General features: G+C 43.9%; 1 protein-coding gene across 1 annotated transcript; it reads left to right on the forward strand.

Annotated features, from left to right (window-relative positions):
• The first annotated feature begins 203 nt into the window (after positions 1-203).
• TEKT3 (tektin 3) lies at positions 204-26,021 on the forward strand. Its single transcript, XM_054571079.1, has 7 exons — positions 204-782; positions 3,103-3,186; positions 9,226-9,296; positions 12,764-12,907; positions 15,833-16,055; positions 19,658-19,812; positions 25,805-26,021. Exons 1-7 carry the CDS (start codon positions 204-206, stop codon positions 26,019-26,021), a joined length of 1,473 nt encoding a protein of 490 aa, XP_054427054.1.
• Positions 26,022-27,433: the final 1,412 nt, after the last annotated feature.

A 27,433-nucleotide genomic window follows, 5' to 3' on the forward strand; every position in this document is an offset into this window, starting at 1 on the left:
CAAATAGCTAATCTAAAAAGGTAATTTTTAATATATCTGGAGACACAGATATGAAAAGAAATTGGAATGTATGTATTAGGGAGCACTGCAACTAATTCTAAGTCCTTGGATTTGCAAGTTTTCGCCAAAGATTTAGTTATGTGACTATTTTACCTTTTTTCTCTTTTTAAACAGGAGAGATTTACAAGTAGTGCTTGAGCATCATGGAATCTTTAGGTTCTACTTTAACGGCAACTTATGCCCACCCTAGACCAACACCAACCAACTTCCTACCAGCCATCAGTACCATGACATCAACCTATAGGAACCGCTTCCCCCACTACAATTTGACCCACAGCTTGAGCCTTCCTTGGAGACCAAACACATACTACAAAGCAGCCTCCAACTCGCCGAGCCTGGGCCCCTACTGCACCAGTTCCCAGAAGGTGTCCGAGAGCACCATGCTCCCCTTCGTTTCCAACAGAACTACCCTCTTCACAAGGTATACCCCTGATGATTGGTACAGGTCCAATTTAACCAACTACCAGGATTCCAACACTTCCCGACATAATTCAGAGAGACTAAGGGTAGATACATCTCGCCTGATTCAAGACAAATACCAACAAATGAGAAAAACCCAGGCGGACTCCACCCAAAATTTGGGAGAACGAGTCAATGACATAGGATTTTGGAAATCTGAAATCATTCATGAGTTGGATGCAATGATTGGAGAGACAAATGAACTAACTGATGTTAAGAAAAAATTGGAGAGGGCCTTGATGGAGACAGAAGCCCCTCTTCAGGTAAATATAAGGCCTTATTATAAACCTGCATTTCATGGTTATAATCAACTGGTTGAATTTCTAAGCTTATTTGTTGGTTGAATTGTGTTTTATTTTACCTGTAACTGGTATCAGGAATGGTAAAACAATTCCCATTTTACACATTGTACGGAACAACCATTTAAGTAAAAAGAATTCTGAATGCAAAGCAGAGAAGGCTAATTAAAGAGACACCTTAGGATACATAATGTATTTAAGAGATGGGAAGATGCAAATCACTTAAATAGGCTGCATGGTTATTGCTGTTCCTAAATTAGCATAAACAATATTTAGAAAAAAGCCACAAAAGCAACTGTTTGTTTAGCCTATGTTGTGAAATGCCTCCAGGGCGTTTGTTATGATTCCATTTCAGGGCTCATTGAAATGATCGAATGAGACCTTTGTAGAAGGTGGAATGAGTTTGATGAAATAGAGACCTGGGACTGAGGTGACTCTGGTGTGGTCACCGAGGCCACATTGCAGTGGATCCCTGGTGTCTGACCAGGCAGGCCCTGAGTGTGTGAGGGGCTGTCTAATCTCATCTTACCCAGCACCACAGAAAGGAGGGTGTGTGTGTGTGTGTGTGTGTATGAGCAGAGCTCATACCATTTTCTTCATTTGTATGACTTATTCCCCATGTGATACGCATTCGCTGTAGGTGATTGTTGTTACATCCATAATGCCAGGGTTTAGGGGATCAAGGAGAGGAAGTCCAGTGGGTTGAGGAGTTTGTTGGAGACCCCTGCACACTGTTCCTTCTTTTTGTGCCCCTGCCCCACTAAAAACAAGCACACACAAATGCAACCGCCAGACATTTTGAGAGAGGTTGATAGACACTAACGATGTCATTTTAAATTCACTAATTCATCACGTACTGCTTTTGGTGATTGGAAGCCCTTCTATCCTTTTGCTGTGCTGTGTTCCTTTTGAGGATTTCTTGTCTATTTTACACCCCACCCCATCAAAGGCCCCAGTTACTGTAAATTAATTCAGAAAAGAGCTCCTTTCAGTGATGCCTGCTTTCAGTGAGATGGTGCTAATTTGAATATTTTTCTGTAATTTTTGTCCAGATGTTCTTGAGTGTTTGAACATTAACTATCAACATAGTATCATAAGGTCCTGTTTAAAATTAGTCACATAAAAGATACCTCTCAAAAAAAATACAGATGATCAACTCACATATGAAAAAAGTGTTAAAACTCAGTAAAAATGCAAAATCAATGAAGTAACCATCTTTGACCTTTCAAATTAATAAGAATAAAAATTGATAACATGCCGGATTGGCAAAAGTGCAGAAAATGGACACTTTCATTGTTGGTAGGACTATAGATAAGCAGAAACTTCCTGGAAAGTGATTAAGTAATACACATTAGAATAACCAGAGTTCCTGCCAACCCTTTAACCATCTCCTAGCAAATGTAAATTGTACTATTAAAAAATTAAAGATTCACTCAAAGATTTTGTTCAGTGATATTATATCTGAATTACAATATGCATACTATTATATTTTAATTTTTTTAAATTTAGCCTTATACAATCATCCCATATCATGAGATAGTATTTGAAAAACGTATTTTAACAATTACATAATGTTCTTTTGTATTTAATTTACTGTCAACAATCTAAACTGTTTTCCATTGGAGTCATTAATATACTTTGTCTCAAAGACTATTTCATGAATAGGGCCTAGGACCTATCATTTAATGTTAACCCTAAGAAGTCTGTAAAATTATAAGGACAATACAATCTCTGCTTTGTTAAAAACAAACAAACAAAATGGTGCTAGGACTATGGCTAAATCATCTTTTATTTTTCTGTATTTAATGGATAAGACAATTTATTTTTATAATTGATATTTCAAAAATAATCACGTCGAGTTTGGCTACATAAATATTTTAATGTCTTTAAAGATAATCATTTGTTTTATCCTTACTCTTTTCTGTCAAAAATATTTGGAAATAATATCTTGAAGACTATATTTCAGGTTACTGAAGTGTTTCTGTAGAAGAAATGAATGCCAAGTAACTCTCAGATGCTAATTTGTGGAGATCAAGAATAGCCATCTACATCATTTTGCCAACTTTCCAAATGAGGGGCGCTCTCCCACTACTTTGAAGTGCTAACTCTTTACCTTTTAACTACAAGCGGGGATTGACGTCGTTGTCATGGTTGGTTTCGGGCTATATTTCCAACAAAATGACTTGAAAAGTTGGGAGTATTTGTTGACTTGTTTTCGAAACAGGCCATTCTGGTCCCTGGCTTTAGTTTGCAATGGTGGTTCCCGTTGTTTGTGTGTCGGTAGGTGGCGCGAGAATGTCTGTTTCACCGAGAGAAGAGGATGGGCATCGACCTAGTTCACGACGAAGTGGAAACAGAGCTGCTGACGGTAAATGTGGGGACAGTGCTTCCACGAGGAACTTAGTGACAAACAGGCATTTAATGTACAGAAGTGAACTGACGTTCCATAAAGCCACCTATAAATAAGGAGTTATAGTGTTTAGGGTTTATAACATTTAGAAAAGCTAACTTTTTTGGTGACAAAAGCAATAGATGTTCATTTAGAGAATTTGAAAGATAAGAATAGGATAAAGAAAAGTCAAAATCATTTGAATTTCACTTACACAGAAATCTCTATTAACTTCGGGGTATTTAAGTCTTTTTTTATTAATCATACTTAGATAGGGACCACCCGACTTAAAGACACACAGACATGTCTTCAAGATTAGAATTATGCAGTATATGTGAATTTGATTAGGGCTTTTTTGGTGGATAAATGCTCAATGCTGATTATTCTTAAATATACATGTGAGAAGGCAGTGCTACTTTTAAAAATACATTATTTTTTTAGAACAATTTTAGGTTCACAGCAAAATTGAGAGGAAGGCACATATACCCGTTGTAGCCACACACGCATATCAACCTCTGTTATCAACCTCCCCACCCCCAGCCACCAGAATAGTACATTTGTTACAACTGATGAACCTACACTGCCACATTGTAATTACCTGAAGTCCCTAGTTTACCCTTAGAGTTCACTCTTGGTGCTGTCGATCCTGTGGGTTTTGATGAGTGTACAATGTTATATACCCACCACTTCAGAATCACACAGAGTATATTCACTGCCCTAAGAATCCTCTTACTCTGCCTATTCACCCCACCCTCAACCCCAACAGTGCTTTATTCATTTAAATATTATATTGGGAGTTGTTTCCCCATATCATTATATATGCTTTAAGACATTATTTTAAGGGTTACATAGCATTCCACTATCATTAAAAAAAAAAATTCTCTCTTTTTGAATACTTAGGTGGTTTCCCTAAGTATTTTATTTTTTTTTGCTTTCATTTTTTTTACTATTTTAATAACATTGCAGCATACAAAAGTATTATTGATAAGTGTATGTATTTCTGATTATTTCCTTAGAATACATTTCAAAAAATGTAATTGATGTGTCAAAGGGTACATGCATTTGGAAAGCTTTTGATATATAACCAAATTGCCATCCAGAATATTGTATCTGCACTACTATCCGATTTGTTCACTATGCCCTCCTCCACCTTCCACCAATTAAATACTGTTTAGTTCTAAGTTCTCTGACCCTCACTTCCTAGACTTGCTCCCACGAGATCTCTGCCATTCCTTATAATTTTAGCCATTATGTGCCTGGAGCCTTCCCTAATCTCTCTTTTTCTTTTTTTCCTCTCAGCCATATCCCCCGTTAACTATTAGTTCTGTATCCCTAAGTACCTGTCAAATATATTTACACTGGTAACTCACCTTTTGGTTCACATTCATGAAACCTGAAAATGAACCCTCTTCTATCCCGATGGCCCCTGCCTTCTCCTTCCTACTGATGGTACCAAGGCTCTGCGGTTGCCCGGGCAGGTCTTGCTGACCGTCCCTCCTCCCTCTCTGTGGCCAGCTTCAGCTCCTGTACATTGTCCCTCTGCTTTGTTTCCCACCTCTCTTTCGCTTCATTCTCCCTACTCTTGTTCTAAATCATCCTTTCCTCCTTCATAGCTGGTGAGTGTAAAATCCCCAAATGCCTTGTTGTCACTGACCTTGAGATGTTCTCTGTGAAGTACATTATAAGCCACTTCTAATGGCTTAACTTCATCGGTTTGCCCACAGGCACAGTATGGTATTTCTAAAAGATTTTTCTTTGAAACTTGACAACTTTGGTGTTTCCATTATTCTAGCTCTCAAACCTGTACCTGCTGAAAGTCCTTAAAATATTAGTGGTTAGATTCCACTTCCAGAGATTCTGATTCAAATCTGAGGCATTGGTATTTAAAAATTTTCCCCAAATAGTTTTAATTAACAGTCAGAGTTAAGGACCACTTCTTTAAAACAATACAATATTATTGGTAGAAGTTAATAAATATATAAATTATTATACTACGTTCATATATTGGAAGACTTAAATAGTTTTAAGATAGCATTACTTCCCAGAATGATCCTAGGTTCACTACAATTCCTTTGAAAATCCCAGCTGACTTCTTTGCAGAAACTGATAAACACGTCCTAAAATTCACATGGAACTTCAAGGGATGTAGAATGGTCAAAATAGTATTGAAAAAGGAGAATATTGGAGGACTTGCACTTTTTGAATTCAGAACTTACTACAAAACTATAATATGTGAGACAGTGTAGTACAGGCATAAGGATAGACATAGATCAATGCAACAGCATTTGAGAATCCAGAAATAAACCCTCACATTTATGATTAATTGATCTCCAACCAGAGTGCCAAGACTATTCAAATAGGAAAGGGCTATTTTCTTCAACAGATGGGGTTTGGACAACTGGATATCTATATGCAGAAGATTGAAGTTGGACCCCTACCTCATACCACATTAAAAAAAAGTTAAGTCAAAATGGATGGAGGACTTAAATATAAGAGCTAAAACTGTAAAACTCTAAAAATAAGACATAGGCATAAATAATTATGACACTGGAATAGGCAATAGTTTCTTAAATCTGACACCAAAACCACAAACAACATGAGAAATAAACTAGACATGATCGAAATAAAAAACTTTTATGATTCAAAGAATATCACCAGCAAAGTGAAAAGACAATCACAGAATGAATGAAAGAAAATCTTTGCAAATCATGTCTGATAAGGGATTTGTATCTAGAAAATATAAAGGACTTTTACAACTACAAAAAAAGGACAAGTAACCCAGTTCAAAAGTGGACAAAGGGTTTGAATAGAGAGTTCTCCAAAGAGGGTGTACAGATGGCTAATAAGCATAAGAAAAAATGCTCAGCAGCATTAGTTATCAGGGATATTTAAATAAAACCACAATAAAATATCACTTCACACCCACTAGGATGGCTGTACTAAAAAATACAGATAATAACAAGTATCGGTGAGAATGTGGAGAAATTAGAAACCTCGCACATTGCTAATGGGAATGTGAAATGATGTAGCTGCTTTGGAAAATGGTTAAACAGAGTTCCCACGTGATTCAGTAGCTCCACTCCTTTGTATTTACCCAAGAGAAAAGAAAGAATAGGGTCACACAAAAACTCGTCCATGAATGTTCATACCAGCATTATTTATAACAGCCATTCAGAAACAACCCAAATGCCCATCAACTGATGAATGATAAATGAAAGGTGGTCTTTCCATACAATAGAATGTTATTCAGCCATTAAAAAGAATAAAGTAGTGCTACATTCTGCTACACAAATGATCCTTGGACAAAGTATGCTAAGTGAAAGAAGCCTGTCATATAGGGCCACACATTGTATAATTCCTTTTATGGGAAGTATCCAGATCAGGGAAATCTATAGAGACTGAAAGCAGATTAGTGGTTGCCCAGGAGAAAGGAGGCTTGGGGGATTGGAACCTGGGGTAACAGCTAAGGGGTATGTTGTTTCTGTGGTGAGTAATGATGTTTTAAAATTGGTCCTGGCAATGGTTACACAATTCTGTGAATATACTCAAAGTCATCGCATTATACAGTAAAATACATGAATTCTGTCGTATGTGAACAATATCTCAATAAAACTATGTTTTAAAAAACCAAAACACTGCTGTAGAGGTAAATATTTTCTAGGTCTGTAGCAGACCCTGCTTTACCTCAAAATAGCTGAGTCTGCAACTGGAGTAATGGTTCATCAATTGAGGGGATGCCTTAGCCATTGCCAATCTATTCGAGTCGGGAATGTATCCTGTAGCCAACTCAAGGGAATGATATTGGCATGTCTTTTATTTGCGCAAAAATGGATATCAATTTTTAAAAATTTTAAAAATAGCCTTTAAAGGCCTGCTTTTGAAAACTATGGGTGGAATGAAATATTTTCTCATGAATTTTGTTGACTATTACAATCAGTGGTATTCATAACAGAATGGCCTCTTTTGGGGAATTGATCAGGATACTATAATAATTGTATTCCCAGACCAAGCTAGCTTCTTGGACTTTGAAGCCAAATGAAACTTTGGGTGCAAATTAAAGAATAAATTAACACTGGGGACAGTCTCAAAGGCCTTGAGTTTTATGCCTTTAGACCTTTCTGCCTCCAACCATCTTACATTTTCCACAGGACATTAATTAAGTTCAGATAATAAAATTATTGTTAAAGTATTTTTTATAACAAGAATCTCATTAAATGTATTTTTTTTCACTAAAAGTCCTAGGAATGCCCCCTGTGTGCGCTGTGTACACATAGTATAGAAGCTTATTAGGGTTTAGGGTTTTTAAGTGGTATTTTTAAGCATTACTTCATGTATCTTTTGCTAACACCTCAGTGAAATAGCTGCGCGCACACACACGCTGCAAACCATGAAGATGAAGGCTGACCAACACTAAAAACTCAGAACGATGCCCAACCTACTATGACACGTGTGAGGAATCTTTACTGCCCATACAGGCAGGGGAAACCTTGATAACGTGTGTTGCGAATTTGGATTTTCATTACTTCATTAATTCAGAGTATCAGAGAATCAGCCAGTAATCACTGAAATAACTCTAGGTATAGTCAATATGTTTATGTTAAAAATTAGATGTTAAAAGATGAGATCATATAGTTGATTAATAATTAATATTGGAATGAAGGACTTTATAAACAAGTTAACAAAAGCAGAAACCAAAAGTGGCTCTTTAATTATTTGATAGTTTAAAATCATAAAAATCATATATGTCTGTATGTCAAAAACACCATGCAGGAAATATAAAGGCAAGGGCCAAACTTTAAAAAATAAAAAAAACACATATATATATACATAACATATATGACACATATAATAGGAAAGGATTGACTGACTTTTAAATATAAAAACACATAAGTTAATTTAAAAATAACAGAAAAAGTAGACAAGCATATGAACAGGGGGTTCACAAAAGGAGAAAGTCAACTGATGAACAAATACTTGGGTTAAATAACATTCACCCATAAATTCTAGCAAGTGTGCTTTTGGGGGTCCTATCACATTGACAGAGACTGAGACGAGTCACAATGGCTACTTGATGTGCAAGGTGAGGAAATACACACTCATTCATTGTTGTAAATGGGCATGACTTTTCTGAAGGGCAGTTTGGCTGTAGTTGTCAAAACCTTGAAAAAACGCATACCCTTTGGCAAAGTCTATTGAAGTTGTTCGTCACAGCATTGTTTAATGTCATAGGAAAATGTTCAAGTTTAAAATTAAAAAACAAATCACAAAACTGTATAGTATGATCACTTTCCGTTTGAGAAAGCAGTAACAGTTTTGTGCATTTTTAAAATGTCTTCTTGGTACTATTTTGAATTCCTAGATCTTCTAATGTGAATATGAATTTAGGAATTTCAGAGCAAGGTAAATGTTTATTTAAAAAACTCTGATACAACATATTGTATATGGTGTACACTCCACAGCAGCATCAGAACCCCACATGGGGTCAAGCAGGGTGGCATGGCCAGCGAAGATGTTTGTAGAAGTCTAGGGGCGGGGCTGCCGGGCTCGGGCAGGATGTGGGCGGGGCGGGGAGGCAGCCTCTGTTGGGAGCAAAGAGCTGGCTGTGTTCAGGTCACGCTGCCAGAGAGAAGTCCCTACTTGGCTGCCCTCTTTCCCTCCCTGATTCACTTGGTCATGGAAGAATAGTTAACATTCAACCTGCACATCACCGAAAGTTTGTTTATTTATGTATTTAGAACCAGATAAAAAGTTTTTAAAGAACCCTAAAATTTCACCCCTGTCCCAACTTGTTCCATAATATAATTTCCCTATAGCCCTATAAAGAGCAAATCTCAACTACTATTTAGATTGCAATATTATGGGGACATGTATGTTAATAAGTGGATGTAAAGCTGATTACTTGTTTTACTTCACAGTCTTCCCAGAAACAGTTTTCCTTTGATGTCTTGTTACATTGTTGACTTTGAATGCCATACCCAATAACAAAAGCATTAATGTGTGTTTTTTTCAATCAAGTAGGAAGTTGATATTATTCTGTGTTGTCAACAAAGGATGAAGCTGCATTTGGATAAGGCCATTGCCCAGCTTGCGTAAGCGCTTTACCTTTCTATACAATGTGAAATCTACCACGAAACTCTGCTTTCACGCCTGCCCCCCATTTAGACTCCTCTCAGCTTCTTATATATATAAGGGATGTCTTATATATGGATACACAAACCCACACATACCTGTACACATTTTTTCTTTGGAGGTAAGATGAGTACTCACAGTACTTGCTTTAAATTTCTATTTAAAAACAGTTTGAGATGCCATGGAGGGGATTTCAGGCCTAACTTGGAGGATGGCTAAGATTTCTTTTAACTCAAGAAACTTTTATTTCTTTGATAAGAGATTGACTTGTGTATGTCCAGCCCAAGAGTTGGAAGAGAAATTGGGCCTCACTTTTATGTTTGTTTTCCATCCTTAAGGACGCAGCTGTCCCTGATTTTCCAGCACATCCTGGTCCATCCTCCTGACTGCTCCGATCATACCCTCGCAACATTCATTACATCTGTTGCCTCATAATTGCTCACCCACCTTATTCTCTGGAAGAATACACATTCCTCCTTTCTCTGCAATAGCAGATACAGGAGACTGGAGAGGGGGTATGGCAATCCAAGCGGGGTCTTGAGTAGTGACGACAGCTGTCAACGTAGGAAAGGTATTGGCTGGGGCTGCTGCCTGGCATGAATAGAAGATCAATGTCCATTCAGTTATGGACACGGGAGGAAGTCGTGCTGATATCACACAATGGAAACAATGATTCTGCTTATGCTAATGTTATCAAAGATTATGTGCTATATACCCAAAGTAATAAGTGTTATAAGGGCGTTGGTACTTCTTCCCTCGTTTGCCCACCCTGCCCATCAAGATTGATGCGATACTGGTGGGCGAGGTTCAGATGCCCGAGATATCTCTTGAACTCTGATTCAAAAGACTTTAATTCAGAAATCGGTGACAATAGATAAAAGATTAATTAAGGATGACTCACTGCTCATGGTAGTTTTAACTGCAATTTACTTAAGCTATAAATGCCGGGCAGTGTAGTTCCAATATTAATTTCTGGTTTCTGCTGCCTGGGAATTTCAGAAACCCCGTTTAGTTTGATTCAGAGAATTGTTTCTGCCCTGCTCTCTTCTGGTCCAGTTCCTGAGCCCCACCTTCCTTCATAACCTAAGGCCTGCTGCCCGTCTCTGTGTCCTTTGCTCCTCTTGGCCCAGGTGGCTCGATCCTGGAACAGTCACATTTTCCTCCCAGTCTCCATGGCACAGGGTCTCAGGACTGGCCCTAGCACAGGCCTTTGCAGGCAGTCCTGCTTCTGCGTGTTCTCTTGTGCTGGTGACCCTTTAAAGAGCTTGGCTTTCCTTTGATACGCCATGGGCACAATGCCCACCTCATTTCCTGGGGTGGCTTCCTCAGGACGTGCGGGGGCCTGAATCCCTAATGTGGTCACTGGGTTTGGTCCAGCCAAGGTCATGGCAGCAAGGTTTTTCAACTGTGCTTGTCTTGGAAGGAGCAGTGAAACACTTAGTTTGGATCTTAGCTGAAAATGGAATCTCATTAGGCACCAACATGGCGGCCAAGGGTTTCCCATCTTGGGCTATAAAGTAGGTTGACAGGGTGCTGCCTCCAGGACTTTCCTTAGGAGATTGTAAGGTCCGGTCAGAGGGGTCAGAAAGGGAAACATGGAGCACCGTGGTCCCAGACAGTGAATGAGGACCTAATCCTCATTCCTAATCCTCGAGTTGCAACCAATACTCTGAGGCGAGGGGCAGAACAGAGACGTAGCAAGGCGGAGAAGGTTTGTTACCTTTCGTCCTTTGCACATGCATACTGGTTTAGAATTCACAAGATGCAGATGACTTGCATGCAGCTACCCTCATTTCCACTTTACAAATAATAATTTAAAAAGAGATCTAACGGGTCAAGTGTCTTACCAAGGAAGGACACAGGCTCAGTTAAAGGGAAGCTGCAGCTAGAATTAGTTTATTCAATTCAGCGCAGCCTTTATTGAGTGGCTCCTACATGCTGAGAATTTTTGGGTTCTGGGAATACAGAAATGATTAAGATCAACCAGTTGCTCTGTTTTTGCAAATACCATCTATGTGCTAATGCCTCCCAAATTTTTATTACTAGCCTAAAACTTTCTCCCAAGTTCCAATACCTGCTTGGTACCTCCACTCGGATGTTTAATGGACCCTCACGCTCAGTATGTAGCTTAACTTCTGTTCCCTCCCCCAGCCTACTCACCCACAGCCTAGCCTAACTTAGTTGAGAGAATTCTGCTATTTCAACTACTGAACTTCAGCTCTTTTTTTCTCACGGATGTCCAGTCTCCTAGGAGATTCTCTTGGGTCCATCTTTAAAACATAGCCAGCATCTGAGCACTTCTCAGCTCCTTCACCCCTCAGTCCAAGCCACCACCATCTCTCATCTGGACAACTGCACCTGTCTGTTCATGGGCCTCCCTGCCCCCTGCAATCTGTTCTCAACCCAACACAAGAATGATGCTCTGAGTTGTTAGTTAGTCACCATTCACTTCACCAGAAAGAAAACCCAATGCTTCTAATGTCCATCAAGGCTCTGCATGATCCAGTTCTCCCCCAGCAAGCCTTTGCTCAAGCGTGGCCTCCCCAAGGAGTCTCACTTAACTGTCTTATTTAAAATCATCACTCACACTGCTTTGCTTTTGCAATGTGCTGCTAACAAACCACATGATTTGCTTATTCTTTATGAGCCTTGCCTGCCTCCTCCCAGTAGGACACATACTCCTTCAGGGAAGAGATGTTCATTTTGTCATATTGTGGGCTTCTAGAACAGTGCCTAGCATGTAATAGGCACCCAATTATTATTTGTCAAACTCCTCCATGAGTGAAAGTATGGCTCACCTGTCCCCCTTGCCCATGCCCTGGGCCTCTTTGGTAGGGAGCTGCCAGGTCTCCCTCCTGCTCAGCAGGGCAGGAACCACCATGCATCTCAGAGCCCAGGAGGGTGGCTTGAGGTGCCCATCCATTCCTGATTTTTTTCCAAGCCCTCTCACTCCTGCCCAGGATCCTAATCTTGACCCTTGGTTTCTATCACCTGGACAACTTCTCAGGTCTCCTACAGAGGCTGGGCTATCTATACCTATAACTTCTTGTCCAAGAATGGAAGAGAAAGGGGTTAGGATGTAGAAGTTGAAAAGGAAGATGGAAAAGGAGGCACAGATGTGGACAGAATGTGTTAAACTAGTATCCTGTCTGGAACAATCAGTGTTTTAGGAAGAGGGGCTGCAGTCCTGTTTACCTGTACCTTTTCTCTCTGCCCCACGGAAGAGGCATTGTGGGCAGGGTTCTGATCGTTCACACATGTGCACATCTCCGGGGCAGGCTCCTTTCAGTGGAAAAGTTGGACATTGTTGAAGGAGGAGAGACTGGAGAGCAGTAATTGGTGGGCCCCACCCAGAAGGGCAACTGCTCTTCCTCTTATGAGCCTGTTGCGCACACTTGGAGCTCCATGGCCTCCCCCTGTGTTACAGAGCAGACAGAGCTGCCCAGCACGAGCTGGAGAAGGACCTGGGTGATAAACAGCGGGCTTACCAGATTGACGACAAATGCCACCATCTGCGAAACACATCGGAAGGCGTCAGCTACTTTTGCGGAGTGGAGAGGGTCGATGCGACGTAAGTCAGGCACACACCTCTTGTATGATTGTGATGTTATTTAACCTGTTCTCCCTTCTTTCAACAAGATGCAGCTTACAGGTTAAAGCAGAGCATGTGGAAGATGTGGAAAGGTAAGCCTTCAGTAAGGCTTTGAACAAGCCTTCCGTAAGCTCGCACATTCTGCAGTCAGGCCTTAACAATTGCAGGCCTTGACACTTGCAAATGGAAAAGAATACCTGTTATTCACATTTCTACCTATGAAAATAACAGCCCTTTGATGTAGAAAATCTGGAAAACACAGACAAGCATAAGGAAAAGGGTTGCCTGTGTCTGATGCCTTCGACTCTGTGGTGTGCTGTTTTTATTACCATTGATGGGTAAACCTGCCCTGTCAGTGGTTTTTTGCCAGGCTCTTGCATGCAGTCTTGGGTTCATGGTCTTTTCCAGTCATTCCCTTTTAAAATAATCTACTTGATTGAGGGGAAATTCACCTACAATAAATGCATTCAGTGAAAGTGTACATTTTGATAAATCTTGACAAATTTCTATGCCTATGGAACCACGACCACAGTTAAGAATAGTTTCACCTCCCAAAGAAGTTCCCTTGTGCTCTTTCCCAGAGTCAGGTTCCCTTCTCCTTGTAAAATGAATCTCAAATGGATTCTCTCCTGTGGGGCTGGCCACCCTTACGCAGCCCCCTCTCTTAGAGCTCCTGTCATAGGAGCAGGAGACAGGCCAGTGTTGGCTTTTAGATTCTGCGGGTGCGAATCAGATTCAGACTCTACATGTCGTAAGTGGTCCCATGCAATGCCTCCCACTTGGCTTGAGGTGTGCGGTGTCTTCCTCTGCTCCTTCCAAGTGCAGAGTAGGCTGGGATGGAACCACACACTCTGGTCGCTTAGCCCTCCATAAAGGGCCTCCTCTATTTCCAGCATGAATTCTTAGCCAGCTCTTACAGACTGGCGGGGTACGGGCTCTATGGGGTGTTATTTTGGGCCATCAGGGCCTGAGCTAAAACCTCTTGCCAACAGTAAGAATCTTGTTTGATATCCTGTTGCACCAGCAGGTAAAGAAATGTCACCCATGAGCCTGCCACCCAGGGAGGCCAATGTTAACAATTAACCATTAGTCCTTCAAGTGCCTTTCCACACATGTAGAGATCGATTTATGTTTTTAAATAATGGTATTTCACACATGCTGTTTGAATAGCATGTCTGATTGTTCACTTCATGATATATCCAAAAACATTGTGGAAATATTCTTCTGCAATATCAGCTTGCACGCTATATGGATGACTTTTCTAAAGGTACCATCCTTTAGTCAATTCTACCTTTGGGCATTTAGGCTGTTTCCAGTGTTTCAGACATTGACATAAATATTGCTGAAAATGACTATCCTCACGTACCCATCTTTGAGAGCATCGTTTCCTTAGGGTAAATTTTTGTAGTGTTTGTTCCAATAGCACACACATTAACCCAGAACGACAACAGTTAACATGGCCCCTGCGTGAAGATGATGCGGTAATTCGCAAAGCTTTCTCTTCGTATTTTTAGTTCTAAGGATGTCATGCACAACAGAGTGACTATGGTTGATTCTTTATTGTATATCTGAAAGTGACTAAGAGAGTAGATCTTAAGAGTCTCATCCCAAGAAAAAAATTGTAATTATGCGTGGTGGTGGATGTTAACTAGTCTGACTGTGGTGATCATTTTGAAATATATACATACAAGGGGAGAACCCAAAAAGCTCAGAATTTATTTATTAAAAAATCGTGTATTTATTCTTACATGTTTAAACTTCAGTCACCTTCAAAGGACTCTCCATTTGATGCAATACACCTGTCGAGACATTTTTTCCACTGCTCAAAACAGTTTCTGAACTCATCGGTTTTGATGCCTTTTAGTGCTTCTGCTTTTTTTTTGTTTGTTTGTTTCACCTCTTCCACACTGGCAAAACGTTTCCCTTTGAGGAGTTTTTTCATCAGGGGAAACAAAAAAGTCACTTGGGTGAGATAAGGTGAATAGGGAGGCTGGGAGACGCAGATCATGCCTTTTCTGGTCAAAAACCGCTGAACACTCAGCACAGTGTAGGCAGGTGCACTTGTAAATCACCCATCAAGAAATGGACAAATGTGTTGAAAGAGTCTTCAAAAAACATTCACTGAAGCCAGACGCAGCCCCTCACGGCCACGCCGGCTGGAGCACTGTTTCAGATGGGTTCCTAGAGCGCGCACCCAGGCGGGGAGCTTGCACTACCGGGGCCTGCCCTCCAGAAGACAATTCTGGGGTTGTTTATTTGTTTTTTAGGTCCTACATTATCAAATCAATATATCGTGTACATAAAACCAATGCAATGTTATATGTCTATTATATCTCAATGAAAATATTCCCAGAAGTGGCATTTCTAGATTGCATGCATTTGAAAAGACCTTGGCGTGTGCTGGCCTTTTGCCCTTCATCATGATCAGACCGATTCAGCATTCCTGCCTGCAGGACATGAGAGGCTCTTTCTCTAGACATGCTCACCAGCAAATCATTATTCTCGTCATTCTTTGCTTTTATAATAAGAAGGTTATTAGTATGTTGTTGTTTTCATCGTTGTTTTGACTATTCCTGCGGTGGAACATTTTTATAGGCCCATTAACTTGGTGTGACACATTTGTGATGAACTTAAATACTCTCGCCCTTCGCCAGTTTCTCTCCCCCACCCCACCAAGATGGCAGAGGAGTTACTTTATGCTTTGGATTCACAGAAAATTGGTTAACAGTGGAATAAGGAGCAATTAAGAAAAATTTAAAGTAAGCTTTTCTCTGACGTTTACGCTGTATGCAACAAAACCACGACCAGTGATTTGGTTCTCTTGAACGGACGAGTGATTGCTTATAGACCATTTAGGCCAATTCATCATTGTCACCATTGTCTGGTTCTGCTTCCTTTTTTCAGGGTCTCAGTACCCGAGTCCTGGGCCAAATTTACAGATGATAACATTCTTCGATCTCAGAGTGAACGAGCAGCCTCAGCCAAACTAAGAGATGACATTCAAAACCTCTTGGTTGTGACTGCCAATGAGATGTGGAATCAGTTCAACAAAGTAAATGTGGCTTTCACTAATCGCATTGCAGAGACTGCAGATGCTAAAAATAAGATTCAGATTCACTTAGGAAAGGTAAGTCAGGCACGGGTGGTGCCTGAGCTGACGTGGGTGGGTGGGGCACAGGCCCTGGGACCACAGACCCGTCACCACTCCTGGACAGAAGCCAGAAGGCACACGACCTCCTGGCCGTGCAGACTAAGAGAAATTAAAAAGAGTACAAATTACACCATTTATTTTAGCAAGGTAGCCCAGGTGTCAAGTTGAAATTGGCATCTACTGGTTTCAGGAACACAAAGGATGCTCTATGTAATAAAGCTTCCCAGTATTTTTAACAGAAACAAAAATATTATTAAAGTGTAACTAGGAAGTAAATTTATTATTAGAACATATGATAGGAATGTTTTCTGTTATCTTATTTCAGGAGCCTTAAATAAATACAAAAATCCCCCTAAAAGAAATACAAAACAAAATACTGGAAACTATTAGGTAATTCAAAGTGTTTCTGATATTGAACTTTTTAAGTGCTCTAAGAGTTTCACAATGACAATAAAATCAAGGATTCGATCAGAATTCATGTTTCAAGATAATCAAGGAGCTATTCTTCTACTTGGTATCAGTCTGGGAGCCCTTAATATTTCTGTGGATTATACTGCATCTGTTTATCACTCCTTCTTTAAAGAACCTTACAAGTTATTCATGTCACTCTAAAGTGATATTTTACCCAAATGAGGGCACCGTGTTTTCTCAGGATGCAGCAATTTATCTTTCTTCTCATGGTGCCTTCTTTGGGTACCACGTATTCACTGAGTCAGGCAGTGTGCTACCTTCTGTGAAGAGCAGAGCAAAGTATAACACATATTGGGTTGGCCAAAAAGTTCATTTAGTTTTTTCCATACAATGGCTCTAGTAGTGCTTAATTGTCTTTAACCTCATTCGAAACAATTTTATTAGATTGTATTGTGACAACTGTCATATAAGCATGCATTTAAAAAGAACTTACCAAATTGGTGAATTTTTGTGCAGCCATTTTACTATTGAAGATGGAAGAAAATATGCAACATTTTTGGCATATTTTGCTTTATTATTTCAAGAAAGGTAAAAATGCAACTGAGATGCAAAAAAAACACACAAAGATTTGTGCAATGTATGGAGAAGGTGCTGTGGCTGATCGAATCTGTCAAAAGTGGTTTGTGAAGTTTCTCGATGCTATGGACGTTTTGGCCAAATACTTCTTTGCTGTGGAACTGTCTTACGCATTGGAAGATGTTTAGTAGCACCCCTGGCCTCTACCCACTATAAGCCAATAGTTGGAGATAGCTGACATACTCAAAATATGCAAATAAATAAAGTTATTGGTCAAAATGAAAAATGTGTCTTTTATTTTATGGAGAAAACTAAACAGACTTTTTGGCCAACTGAATAGTTTTTGTTCCCAGGAAGCTTATATTTGTAGAGAAAAAAAATGCATTCATATGAAAGGTCACCTATAGTTCATAACAATAGAAAAGTTACAAATTGTGGTTACCAAATAGCAAATACAGGAAGTGTTTTGCCAAATAGTAAATACAGGAAGTGTTTTGGGGATTTTGAAGAGGAAGCAAACATTGCAGGTGAACGTCTTGAACAGAGCCTTAGAGGGAGCCCGTCAGGGTTGAGCTCAGGCCCGTGAAGAGGCCCAGGGGGCCGGCGCGGCGGTGTACGCTCTGGGAGAGAAGCATGGAAAGGCTGTGGAGGGCAGTTTTGGAAAGGTGGCCTTTGTGCAGTAAAAAGCCATTTAAATCTTAGATCTTTGAGAAGATGGACATGACGGAGTTGCTTTGTGCCACAAAATTTTACTTACTCCTGCATTAGTTTGCTAGGGTTGCCAAACAAAACATTATAGACTGAGGGGCCTAAAGAGCAGGGATGCACTGTCTCACGGTCGGGGGCTAGAGGTCTGAGATCAAGGCGCTGGCAGGGTTGGTTTCTTCTGGCCTCTCTCCTGGCTTTGCAGATGATCATCTTTTCCCTGTCCTCCCTCTACATGTGCCTTCGTCCTAATCTCCTCTTTTTCTAAGGACACCAGTCATATCGCATTAGAACTTAGCCTAATAACCTAATTTTAACTTAGTTACATCTCCAAATACAGTCAAGTCTAAGGTACTAGGGGTTAGGACCCAAACATATGAATTTGGGGTGGGGATGGAGAAGAGGGTAGAATTCAGCTTATAAAAGCTACACTCAAGGTGGGCCCTGTGGGGACACATACACGAATGACACACTGACACCGCCACCTTGGATAGTAGAGTGAGACAAGACCTGCACATACAAAACGATGAGTTCCGAGGTGCAGACTGAGCCCCTTGGAGCTACAGATTACACGCTGCTCGTTGAGCAGAAGCCGTGGTTGTCTCCAAGGGTGAGAGACAGGGAGTTCCGGGGCGTGGCCTGGGCGATAGGGACAGTATGGCGGTCGTTGAATGCAGGCTGCCGGAGCGAGGGCGAGGGCGGCGCTGGTGTGAGGGTCGGAGAACCCCTGGCTGACACAAGTGCCGACTCTGCACCAGGGTGAGGTCTCCGCCAGGGCGGACGGGACGGAGCAGAGGGCCGTCTGGGAATGATACCTTACACTAGCCGTGCAGAGCCGTAGTCAGAAAGGCCAGGAAGTAGGGCAGCAGTTGGCCAGAGAAATTCAGCAAGGTGAGGGATTCAGGGAGGGGGTGCATCAGAGAGGCCTCATCATCGGCCTTGAGGGCAAAGTCTCATGAGGACAACGGGCCAGAGAACTACTACAAAGGCCACGGTGAGGCTAGGTGAGCAGGGGTGCAGGGCATGAGCAAGGCCGCTGCTGAGCCCATTTGGCTGTGAATGCGAGGAGAGCACCAGCTGGAAGCGCCCAGGTGGGATTGGGTGAGAGAGTGGTGTAAAGGTGTAAAGTTTTAAAGGAATTGGGTGACACTTGGGTGTGTCTCCAGGCCAAAGGAAAGGGGCAGAGGGAGAGGGAGAGTGATGCGGGGGGGGGGGGGGGGGGGGTGGAGAAATGGGAGTGCAGGGGTCCAGGAGAAGGAAGGGCTTTCAGAGCACAGAGGAGGGGCCCACTTCAGGGAGGACAAACCAGGCCGAGGCCCAGGTTCGTGCAATGTGGCGGACCCTCTTAAAGAGAAACAAAATCAGGACTGCTCATCGCCACTGGTCCTCCCTCGCAAGTGAGACTCCCTGAAGCTTGACCTTGATTTGCTTCGAGGCAAATCCTCCCCCAGCAGGAAACCCTCTGTGTGAGGTTAGTGAGGAGGGAGAGCGGAAGATCAGGGGCAAGCGCCCTCCAGCCTCACAGCCCCACGTTTCCCAGGGACGCACAGCCCACAGCCAATATTTAACAACAGGTGATCTGGGGAGGAAGCTCTGATGTGTAGCACTGACCGATCTGCTACGTAAATCTCGCCCCTGCCTCCTCCCACCCGGCTGATTTCACCTGGAAATGGGAGTTGGGAAGGTGCAAGCCGTGTGCTCTCCAGGGCAGTGAGGAAGCTGCAGGCTCCCCGGGGACTGGGGCAGGGTGGGGGTGCCGAAGCAGAAGAGCAGGTGTGCTCAGGTGCTCAGGGAATCCGCCTCCCCACCCAAGGAGGCAGGAGGAAGGGAGCAGGTGGGAAGCAGCAGAGCACCAAAGGCTCAGGCATCTGCTTCTCTCCGTGCAGACACTACAGGAGATTTTCCAGACCGAAATGACCATAGAAGCCATCAAGAAGGCCATCAGGGACAAGTCTGCCTTCCTGAAGGTGGCTCAGACCAGACTGGACGAGCGGACGAGGAGACCGAACCTGGAGCTCTGCAGGGACATGGCCCAGTTACGGTGAGGAGAGGGCTCGCCCTGGGCAGGAGGGCACAGTCCCCCAGCCTACCTGGCTCCGTGCTCTTTAGGAAAGTGCTTTCTGCCCACGCACCGGTGACGGGGAAGCGCCTAGTAATGCTCCCTGTGCCGGGGCCTTTTTAAAAGTATTGAAAATGGGGAGTTGGTGTCTAACCGGCATGGAGTTTTGGCTTGCGATGATAAACAGCTCTTGAGATGGATGATGGTGGTGGATACACAGCTTTGCGAATGCACCTAATGCCACTGAACTATACAGTTAAAAATAATTGAGGTGGTAATTTGTGTTATGTATAGTTTACCATAATTTTTTACAAGGAAATGACATCAACATTATACACAAACAAGTGATGAACATCAGGCTCATTCCAGGAGGCCAAGGTGGATTTTGGTTTCCTTGCCCTTCCCTGAAGGCTTCAGGAGTTTCCAGAACACCTTTCTCATGGGCGGCAGAGCGTGTTGGCCTGCTGTGTATTCCTCAGTGCCAGAGACTTGTCAGAAAACAGACTTGCATTACGATTCCATTGACCCCGTCTGTCTGCTCTCATCCATTGCTCTCATTGGCCTCTTTCTATGGCAGTTAACATATCTGCCTTGTCAGTAAGACCATCCTCCTGGTCCTCTAAAACCTCTAATGGTCTTTCAGGGTCATTTCAGTTTGTTCTGTTCTCGGCAGAAATTGAGAACAACTGGTCTTTATCAAGCACGTCTCCCGCCTGCACGTGGCAGGAGCAGCCTGACACCCGGTCTATGTACTCAACACTACATGTATCTTCTTATTACTTTCACTTTGAAGATTCCTTTTAGGATGGGCTTGGGAGTAATTGGCCAAGGTCCCCCCCATCCCTCCCTCCCATTTCTGGCTTCATTTCTCATGTCCCAGTACCTGCTCCTGCCTTCCTCTCTGGCCTTCGTCATTGCCATTTCTAGGTCGGAAGTGCTCCTCCCCAGAGGCAAGGCCACGGGAGGAGCGGGGCCGCCCCGGGAGCCGGGCTTGGTTCTGGGGAGGGAGGCCACGCGTCTTGCTCCCTGGCCCCCGGCCAGAACTCCCTGGGCACACAGGCTCTTTCCAGGGGTGAAAGGAGCTTGAGCTCCACCAAAGAAACAAGTGAGGATTTTCTGGAGGGAAAAGAAAGGGCGATCTTTGTGGGCCAACAAAGATGAAAATAAATAATAATAAAGACAGGGACAGAGGTAATAATGACCACTGCCACCCTTTACTGAGCTCATTCTGTGCCGGCCACTGTCCTGAGCACCTCATCTCATTGTTTATCTTCATTTACAAATAAGGAAACGGAGGCAGAAACGGCTTGAGTGACTGGGGCCACGTGGCACCTGGAGGTAAGGAGGAGAGCTGCTGTCTGAGCCCTTGCCTGGCTCCCTGCAGAGCCCCCCACGAACCCGACTGTCGGCTGTGGCCTCCCCCAGCCTCACAGTGCGGTGTTTTTACCATTCCCGTCACGTGTCTAGTCTCACCTGACCCTGATGCCCATTTGGGGTGAGTCACCAAAGCACAGACTGTGTCCTCATCTCCCTCGCAGAGGGTGAAACTGAGGGTCACAGAGGAGATTGCTACTGCAAAACACTCCACGCACAGAGCGTGGGTGGTATCTCTGCCGGGTGCTAAGAAGCGCGCGCTTCTCCCCGCGGGGCTGTCGTCTCAGGCCAAAGCCGCATAGGCGTTGCGTGGCCCCGTGTTCGTCACGGTAAGCTCCCTGGAAGCCCGGCGCCCACAGAGCCCGTCGTTTCGGATGAGCTGCCCTCCACTCCAGAAGCCAGGTGGGGGGCCCCGGCGGCCAGTGCGCAGGGTGTGCGTGCTTTAGGAGAGCCCGGTAGGGCTGCATGCTCCTTTGGCCAGTCAGGGTTGGCTCACAAGCGGCGGCTTTAGGCGAGCAGATTAGGGGACGCGGAGCGGAAGTTTCTTGCCCTGCTGGAAACGTTTCCAGCGTCCACAGGAACAGAGATCGGGGCTCAGGCTGCCGTTCGGCAAACCCAGAGTTGCTTTGTAAAAGGGTTTGGAGTAGTGGTCTAATTTGACTTCGGAGTTATCAAACAATGAAGCATTCACAGTGGCGTCTGAAAAGCTGAATGATTTTTATTCTTTTTTTTTTCCTTCACAGCTAAACACAAGTTGCTTTTCCTTTACTTCCCGTCCACTTTGTAGCGTGTCTATTTCCTCAGCTCCTTCATTGACTTGAGGACAAAACCTGCTTTTGTTTCTGTAAAGATTTCTTGTTAAAATAGCTTTGCCAAAAATATGGTCCCAGAGTAACAACAGTGGAATTTAGGATTATTATTGGGGGAGGGGAGTATTTTTCCTCTTCAACTGATCATTCTGAAAGCAGCCCTTTGGCCGGCTAGATTAAGAAAAAATAAGCCCATAAACTCAAGGGAGGGGAAGACTGAGAAAAATTGCTGTTTTCATTTCAAGACTTTTATTTTCATTTAAAATTTTCTAAATGGGTTCTTTCAAAAGTAATTCTAAACATTCTTGGCATCTCTGGTGGCAGGCCAGACCAGGCTCTGCGTTACTTAAATAATTCTGATATATTTTTTTTAAACTATGGTAGCTTTATTTGTATTTGAATGCAAAATGTTTTTGAATTCTGTAATTCCCCAAAAATGAGTGGTTTCAGCAGAACAGTCTCTGTGATCTGCCAAGAACGAGAAAACCGAGAGGGAAGTATGGGCTTGAGAGACGAGGAAAAAGTCTTTCTAACGGTGAAAGCAAGGGGAGGTAGCCGGTCCTAGCCGCGTTCACACAGCAGTGGGAAACGGGGATGTCCGCCGCCTGTGCTCCATGGCTCTCGAATTCCTTTTTAAGGAAAACATTGACATTTTAATCTGTATATTTTCAAAAGTTCCCTCAGATAAATCTTCCACTGGACTGTTACTAGGCTGCGAGGAGGAAAGACTCACATGCCTCCCCGCTCCTGCTCCTACCTGTGGCTTCGGGCTCCTTCTGAGGCCGTGGAAGGGGCACGGGGAGTGGGGGCATCGAGGGGCCGGCCCGGCGGGACTGTCGACAGCCCTCGTCGCCGATGCCGAGGCCGGCTGCGGGCGGCAGCCTCCCTGAAGACCTGTTTCTTCTCTAGGGGTATTTTATGCCCTGGGATTGTCAAAAAAGACATTTTGAACCCAACTTGATCTAAACAACATCAAAATATGCTTTATATGAGTTCTCAGATTTTGTGTTTACCAATGCTAGACCAAAAAAAACTTGGTGCTTAAGTTTGCACTCCTTCCCTCCCCCATGGAAAGTGAGAAAACAGGTACAGGTTCTGCGATGGGAGAAGACGCGTGGTTGCACGGTGTGGGGGTTCCTCAGGGCCTGCGGCTGCTTCCGTGAGCCTTGCAGGGCAGGTGTGTGGCAGGGCTTTGCGCTGTCCCTCCCCTTCTCAGGCTGCCTGCAGGCGGGTTAGACGCTGAGCCTCCAGTCTCCGTCCAGCACAGTGTCCCTCAGGTGGGGTCTGGTTCTTGTTCTTGAAAGACCCTGTGGACTTGGACGTTGGGGTAGCTCCCTACCTCCCACCGTGGCCTCCCTAACCTAGGGCATGGAAGTTGGCCCTCGTCCAACAAGCCCATGGCGCTCCTGTCCCCTGCAGGAGGGGCTGCTGGATTCAGCCTCAGGGGAGGCCAGCCCCGGGGCCCTGGTGCCTCCTGGGAGCTGACGGCCCACAGAGCAAATGTAGGAAGAGGCGTGACAAGCACCCTGAGGGCTGCGGGAGGGCTGGTGCTCTTGGGACACAGGACGTCGTGGACCTGGGGCCGCTCCCTCGTCCCAGGGTTGAGGGAGGGACTCGAGGGACAAGTGTCTGCTCCTCTGGGCTTGGAGGGTGGCATGAGTTAGCTGATGGCAGTAGGTGGGTGGTGGGTGAAGTGCTGGGCTGAGGGGGTGGGAAGGGTGAGGGCTCTGAGGTCAGAGACCGAGCAAGCACATTCCAGGACGTGCCTGCCAACACAGGGGAAGGACAGGTGACAGTAAGGCTCCTGGGGAGGCAGGAATAACAGGACTTTATGACTGAGGGATAGGGCTGGGAAGGAGAGGGTGGGGTCAAGGGGACCAGAGGGCTTGGCCTCAGCATCCACGAGGATGACGTTACCGTTGCCTGAGATGGGACATGCAGGTGGCCTGGGGTGCGGGGGGCCCAGCTGCCACACATCAGCATATCCACCAGGAAGGGTGTCCCCAGGAGGTGGGCGTGCAGGGCCGCCCCGGGGAGTCTCTAGCGCAGTCGGCGTTTGGTGGCTGTGCTGTCCAAGTGCGAACTGATGGCTCCCAGCTGTTGCGCTGGCCAGTCGGTCACTTCAAAAACCTCTCTAAGGGTCAAAGAGAGTTCAAGTCTCTCAAAATTGTGTTTCTTTTTTGAAAAATATCTATTGATTTTTTTTCTTGCCATTAAGAGGAGTATCAGTTCATGATAGAAAATCAGAAAATGAACTAAGAAATCAAAAGTATCCTCAATTCTTAGTGCCATTGAGGGATAACCAATGTTGGCCAGCTGTTGTATCTGCCACCAGGCACATTAACAAAACTGTGATCTTTCTGCATGAAGGGTTTGATACCCTGACTCTTTCAACCAACATTATTTTGTGAGTTTCTTTTAAAGTATTGCTGTATAGTATTTCATTGTCTGCCGATAGCATCAGTTATCATTGGACATTAAAGTCGTTCCCTCTCCTTCTGCCATATGCTCATACTCACTACAAGATAACACTAGGAAGAAATTACTCCTTTTTAATTTTATGCCAAACTTTCCGCCTTGCTTACTTTTTTTAAAAAAGCTTTTTTTTTTTTGGTTTAATTTCACAAGATAAAGATATATTCTGATTTTGAAATAAGTTCAAATAGCACAGATCTACCTGGAACACAAAGTGGCCCGCCCGCCCCCGCTCTGTCCGCCCTCTCACGGCCGCAGCCTCCACGAGAGCTGCCGGTTGGTGCATCTCCTTACGTAGAATTACCATTTGCCCTTCAGGAAAGGAGAGCAGGAAGGGTTTGGGGGAGAAAAATTGTTGCTTTGGTGCCATTTCAACATTCAGTGAGAGCCCGTTCAGGGCCTGGCACTGTACAGACCCCTGTGGCTGGGTTGCCAGGCTTTGCAAATTAAAATGCAGCACAGCCAGTTGAATTTGAATTTCAAATAAATAATGACTAATTTTTCGGTATACATACCCCGAATATGGCATGCAATATTCAAACTAAAAATACTTATGCTAAGTAAAACTACTTCCGCTGTCCCATGGGACTGCCGGCACGTGTTACAGCCTGGGCGGACCTGGAGGACATTATGCTGAGTGAAGTCAGTCAGTCACAAAACACTGCCTGATGGCACTTAGATGAGGTGCCGGACTGGTCAGACCCACAGCGACGGAGAGTAGAAAGGTGGGTGCCAGGGGCTGGGGAAGGGGAATTGGGAGCTAGTGCTGGACAGGGACGCTGCTTTGCAAGGTGAAGAGAGCTCCGCGAACGGATGGTGGTGACGGCTGCGCAACGTGAAGGCAGGTAATGCTGCTGGACTGGACACTCAGAGATGGCTCAGGTGGTCATTTTTTTTGCTATGCGTATTTTACCACAACGAAAAAAATACTTATATGAAAAAAAAAGACACATGTATCTGAAATTCAAATGTAACTGGGCATCCTGTTTATTATCTGGCACCGCTACACATTGGGGATTACAGATGGAAATGAGCCGGTCCTGTGGAAAGGCGCCCAGCTTGCTGAGGCCACCTGGCTGGGTTTCTGCTTCTGCCCTTCACTCACGGAGCTTGGAGGGCGGAGGGTGCGGTCGGACAAGGGACTAGTGCTTCAGTTTGGCCACGGAGGCTCATTATGTCCTTCTTAGCTTCCAGGAGAGCCATGTGCAGCTCGTAAACACGTGTGCCCCTGAGAAGGCATGTCCTTAAATCAGCTAATAACCACTGTTGGGAATGTGACCTCTGCTAACCTAACTGGTGTCTCTTTGGTCCCACAGCCTTGTTAGCGAGGTATATGAGGTGGGTGACACTATCCAGACCCTGCAGCAGCGCCTGAGAGAGGCTGAGGACACCCTGCAGTCCCTGGTTCACACCAAAGCCACCCTGGAACACGACCTGGCTGTCAAAGCCAATTCTCTGTACATCGGCCAGGAAAAATGCATGGGAATGCGCAAGAGCTTCCCCAACACCCTCCGGCTGGTGGGCTTCTGTTAGGGGCCCCATCAGGAATGCCTCCTCACCCCACAGGAAAGGTGGAAACAGAGCCCCGTCGCAGTGTTTAGGCTGAGTGCTGATATATCCACTTATTAAAGGATTGTATCGATTGAAATGTATCAGCCTCCTGTCTTGGAAAGCCTTTGGTTTGCATCCAAACCTTAATTTTCTACTATTTACTAGGCTTCTGGGCTAAGAGCAGGATGTAAAGAAATATAATCAATTTCAGAGTAGGTAAAAAAGAAACTTATTTGCATTATCCTTTTTATTTTCAGTGTAACGTGAATGGGCTGGTGAGGAGAAATGTATTTTCTCTGGGGTGGTAGGAGCAGGACTCACAAATGGTGGATTTGGACCTGTGCCTCAGAAGAGATCCAGAGAGGGGAGAAAGGGCCCGGGTATGTGGTAGCTGGGGCAGTTTGAGCAGAAACAAAGGTGGAGCAATGTAGAGTGCATCTGGAGCAATAGTAAGTAGAGCTGTCCAACCGATTCATAGGCAGGGCACACAGGAGGAGACCCAGTGGGTGAGGTGCCTGGAAAAATGGGGACCTTCACCTCCAGGTTCAGGTTGGGGGAACTGATGGACATCTTGGAGCAGGGAGACGGCCTCACCGAAGCAACGGCCGAGCGATGAAAGTCTGGACTGGAGAGATGGCAGTGGAAACGAAGGAAGGAGAAAGGCAAACCGACTGGGACAAAGCCACAGGGCCCGGCGACCCTTTCCCAGCGGGGGAGTGCGAGGGCTCCAGCCGGATGTGGACTCGGCTGCCTGGACCGCGGGCGGGCTGGAGGGCGGACTGGAGGGCGGGACGTGCCTCGAATTCTAGGAAGCTGGGCAGTATCTCGGGTTTTTTAAAAATAACTTTTTCAGTTTTACAAACAAAAAACATTGGCATGAAATGCATTTTGGAAAAGAGAGAAAATGGACAGACACAGAACTCCCCAAAAGCACTCATCACAACACCCAAAAGCAATCACTGATGTTCTCAACACTCTGTTGTGTATGCTTTCAATCCTTCTTCTACAACTGACTATTAGATGTATATGTTATTTACATATATTGGTAATCATAACGTTTATATTTATTTACAAATATATATATAGTTTTATATCTAAACACATAAGATAGCACATTTGGGATCACACTGCTGATTTGTAATCTCCTTTTCCCTATTTAAATATTATAAATGGGGTTCCATTGCATTAATTGTTAATGCACAATATGATTTTTTAAAACCTTCCTTTTTTTATCTCTAAGAATGGTAAATATCACTTATTTTGGTGGAAATTGCAAAAATACAGACAAGCAAAAGAGAAAAAATCTTCCAGATTTCTAAATATTTTGATATGCACAGATTTTATTTCTGCATATATGTACATATTTTTCTCTCAAAACTGGAATCTTCCTTAAT

This window comes from Pteronotus mesoamericanus, unplaced genomic scaffold (assembly GCF_021234165.1).
Source record: "Pteronotus mesoamericanus isolate MK-2021 breed Mesoamerican mustached bat unplaced genomic scaffold, CSHL_Meso_final contig_22, whole genome shotgun sequence".
NCBI classification, from domain to species: Eukaryota; Metazoa; Chordata; class Mammalia; order Chiroptera; family Mormoopidae; genus Pteronotus; species Pteronotus mesoamericanus.

Excerpts from the sequence above, each read along its gene's own strand:
- TEKT3 (XM_054571079.1), top strand. The coding sequence starts at position 204 with ATGGAATCTTTAGGTTCTACTTTAACGGCAACTTATGCCCACCCTAGA. Across the intron at positions 9,297-12,763 it reads AAGGCCATTGCCCAGCTTGC|AGCAGACAGAGCTGCCCAGC; the intron begins GTAAGCGCTTTA and ends CCTGTGTTACAG. Across the intron at positions 19,813-25,804 it reads AGGGACATGGCCCAGTTACG|CCTTGTTAGCGAGGTATATG; the intron begins GTGAGGAGAGGG and ends TTGGTCCCACAG.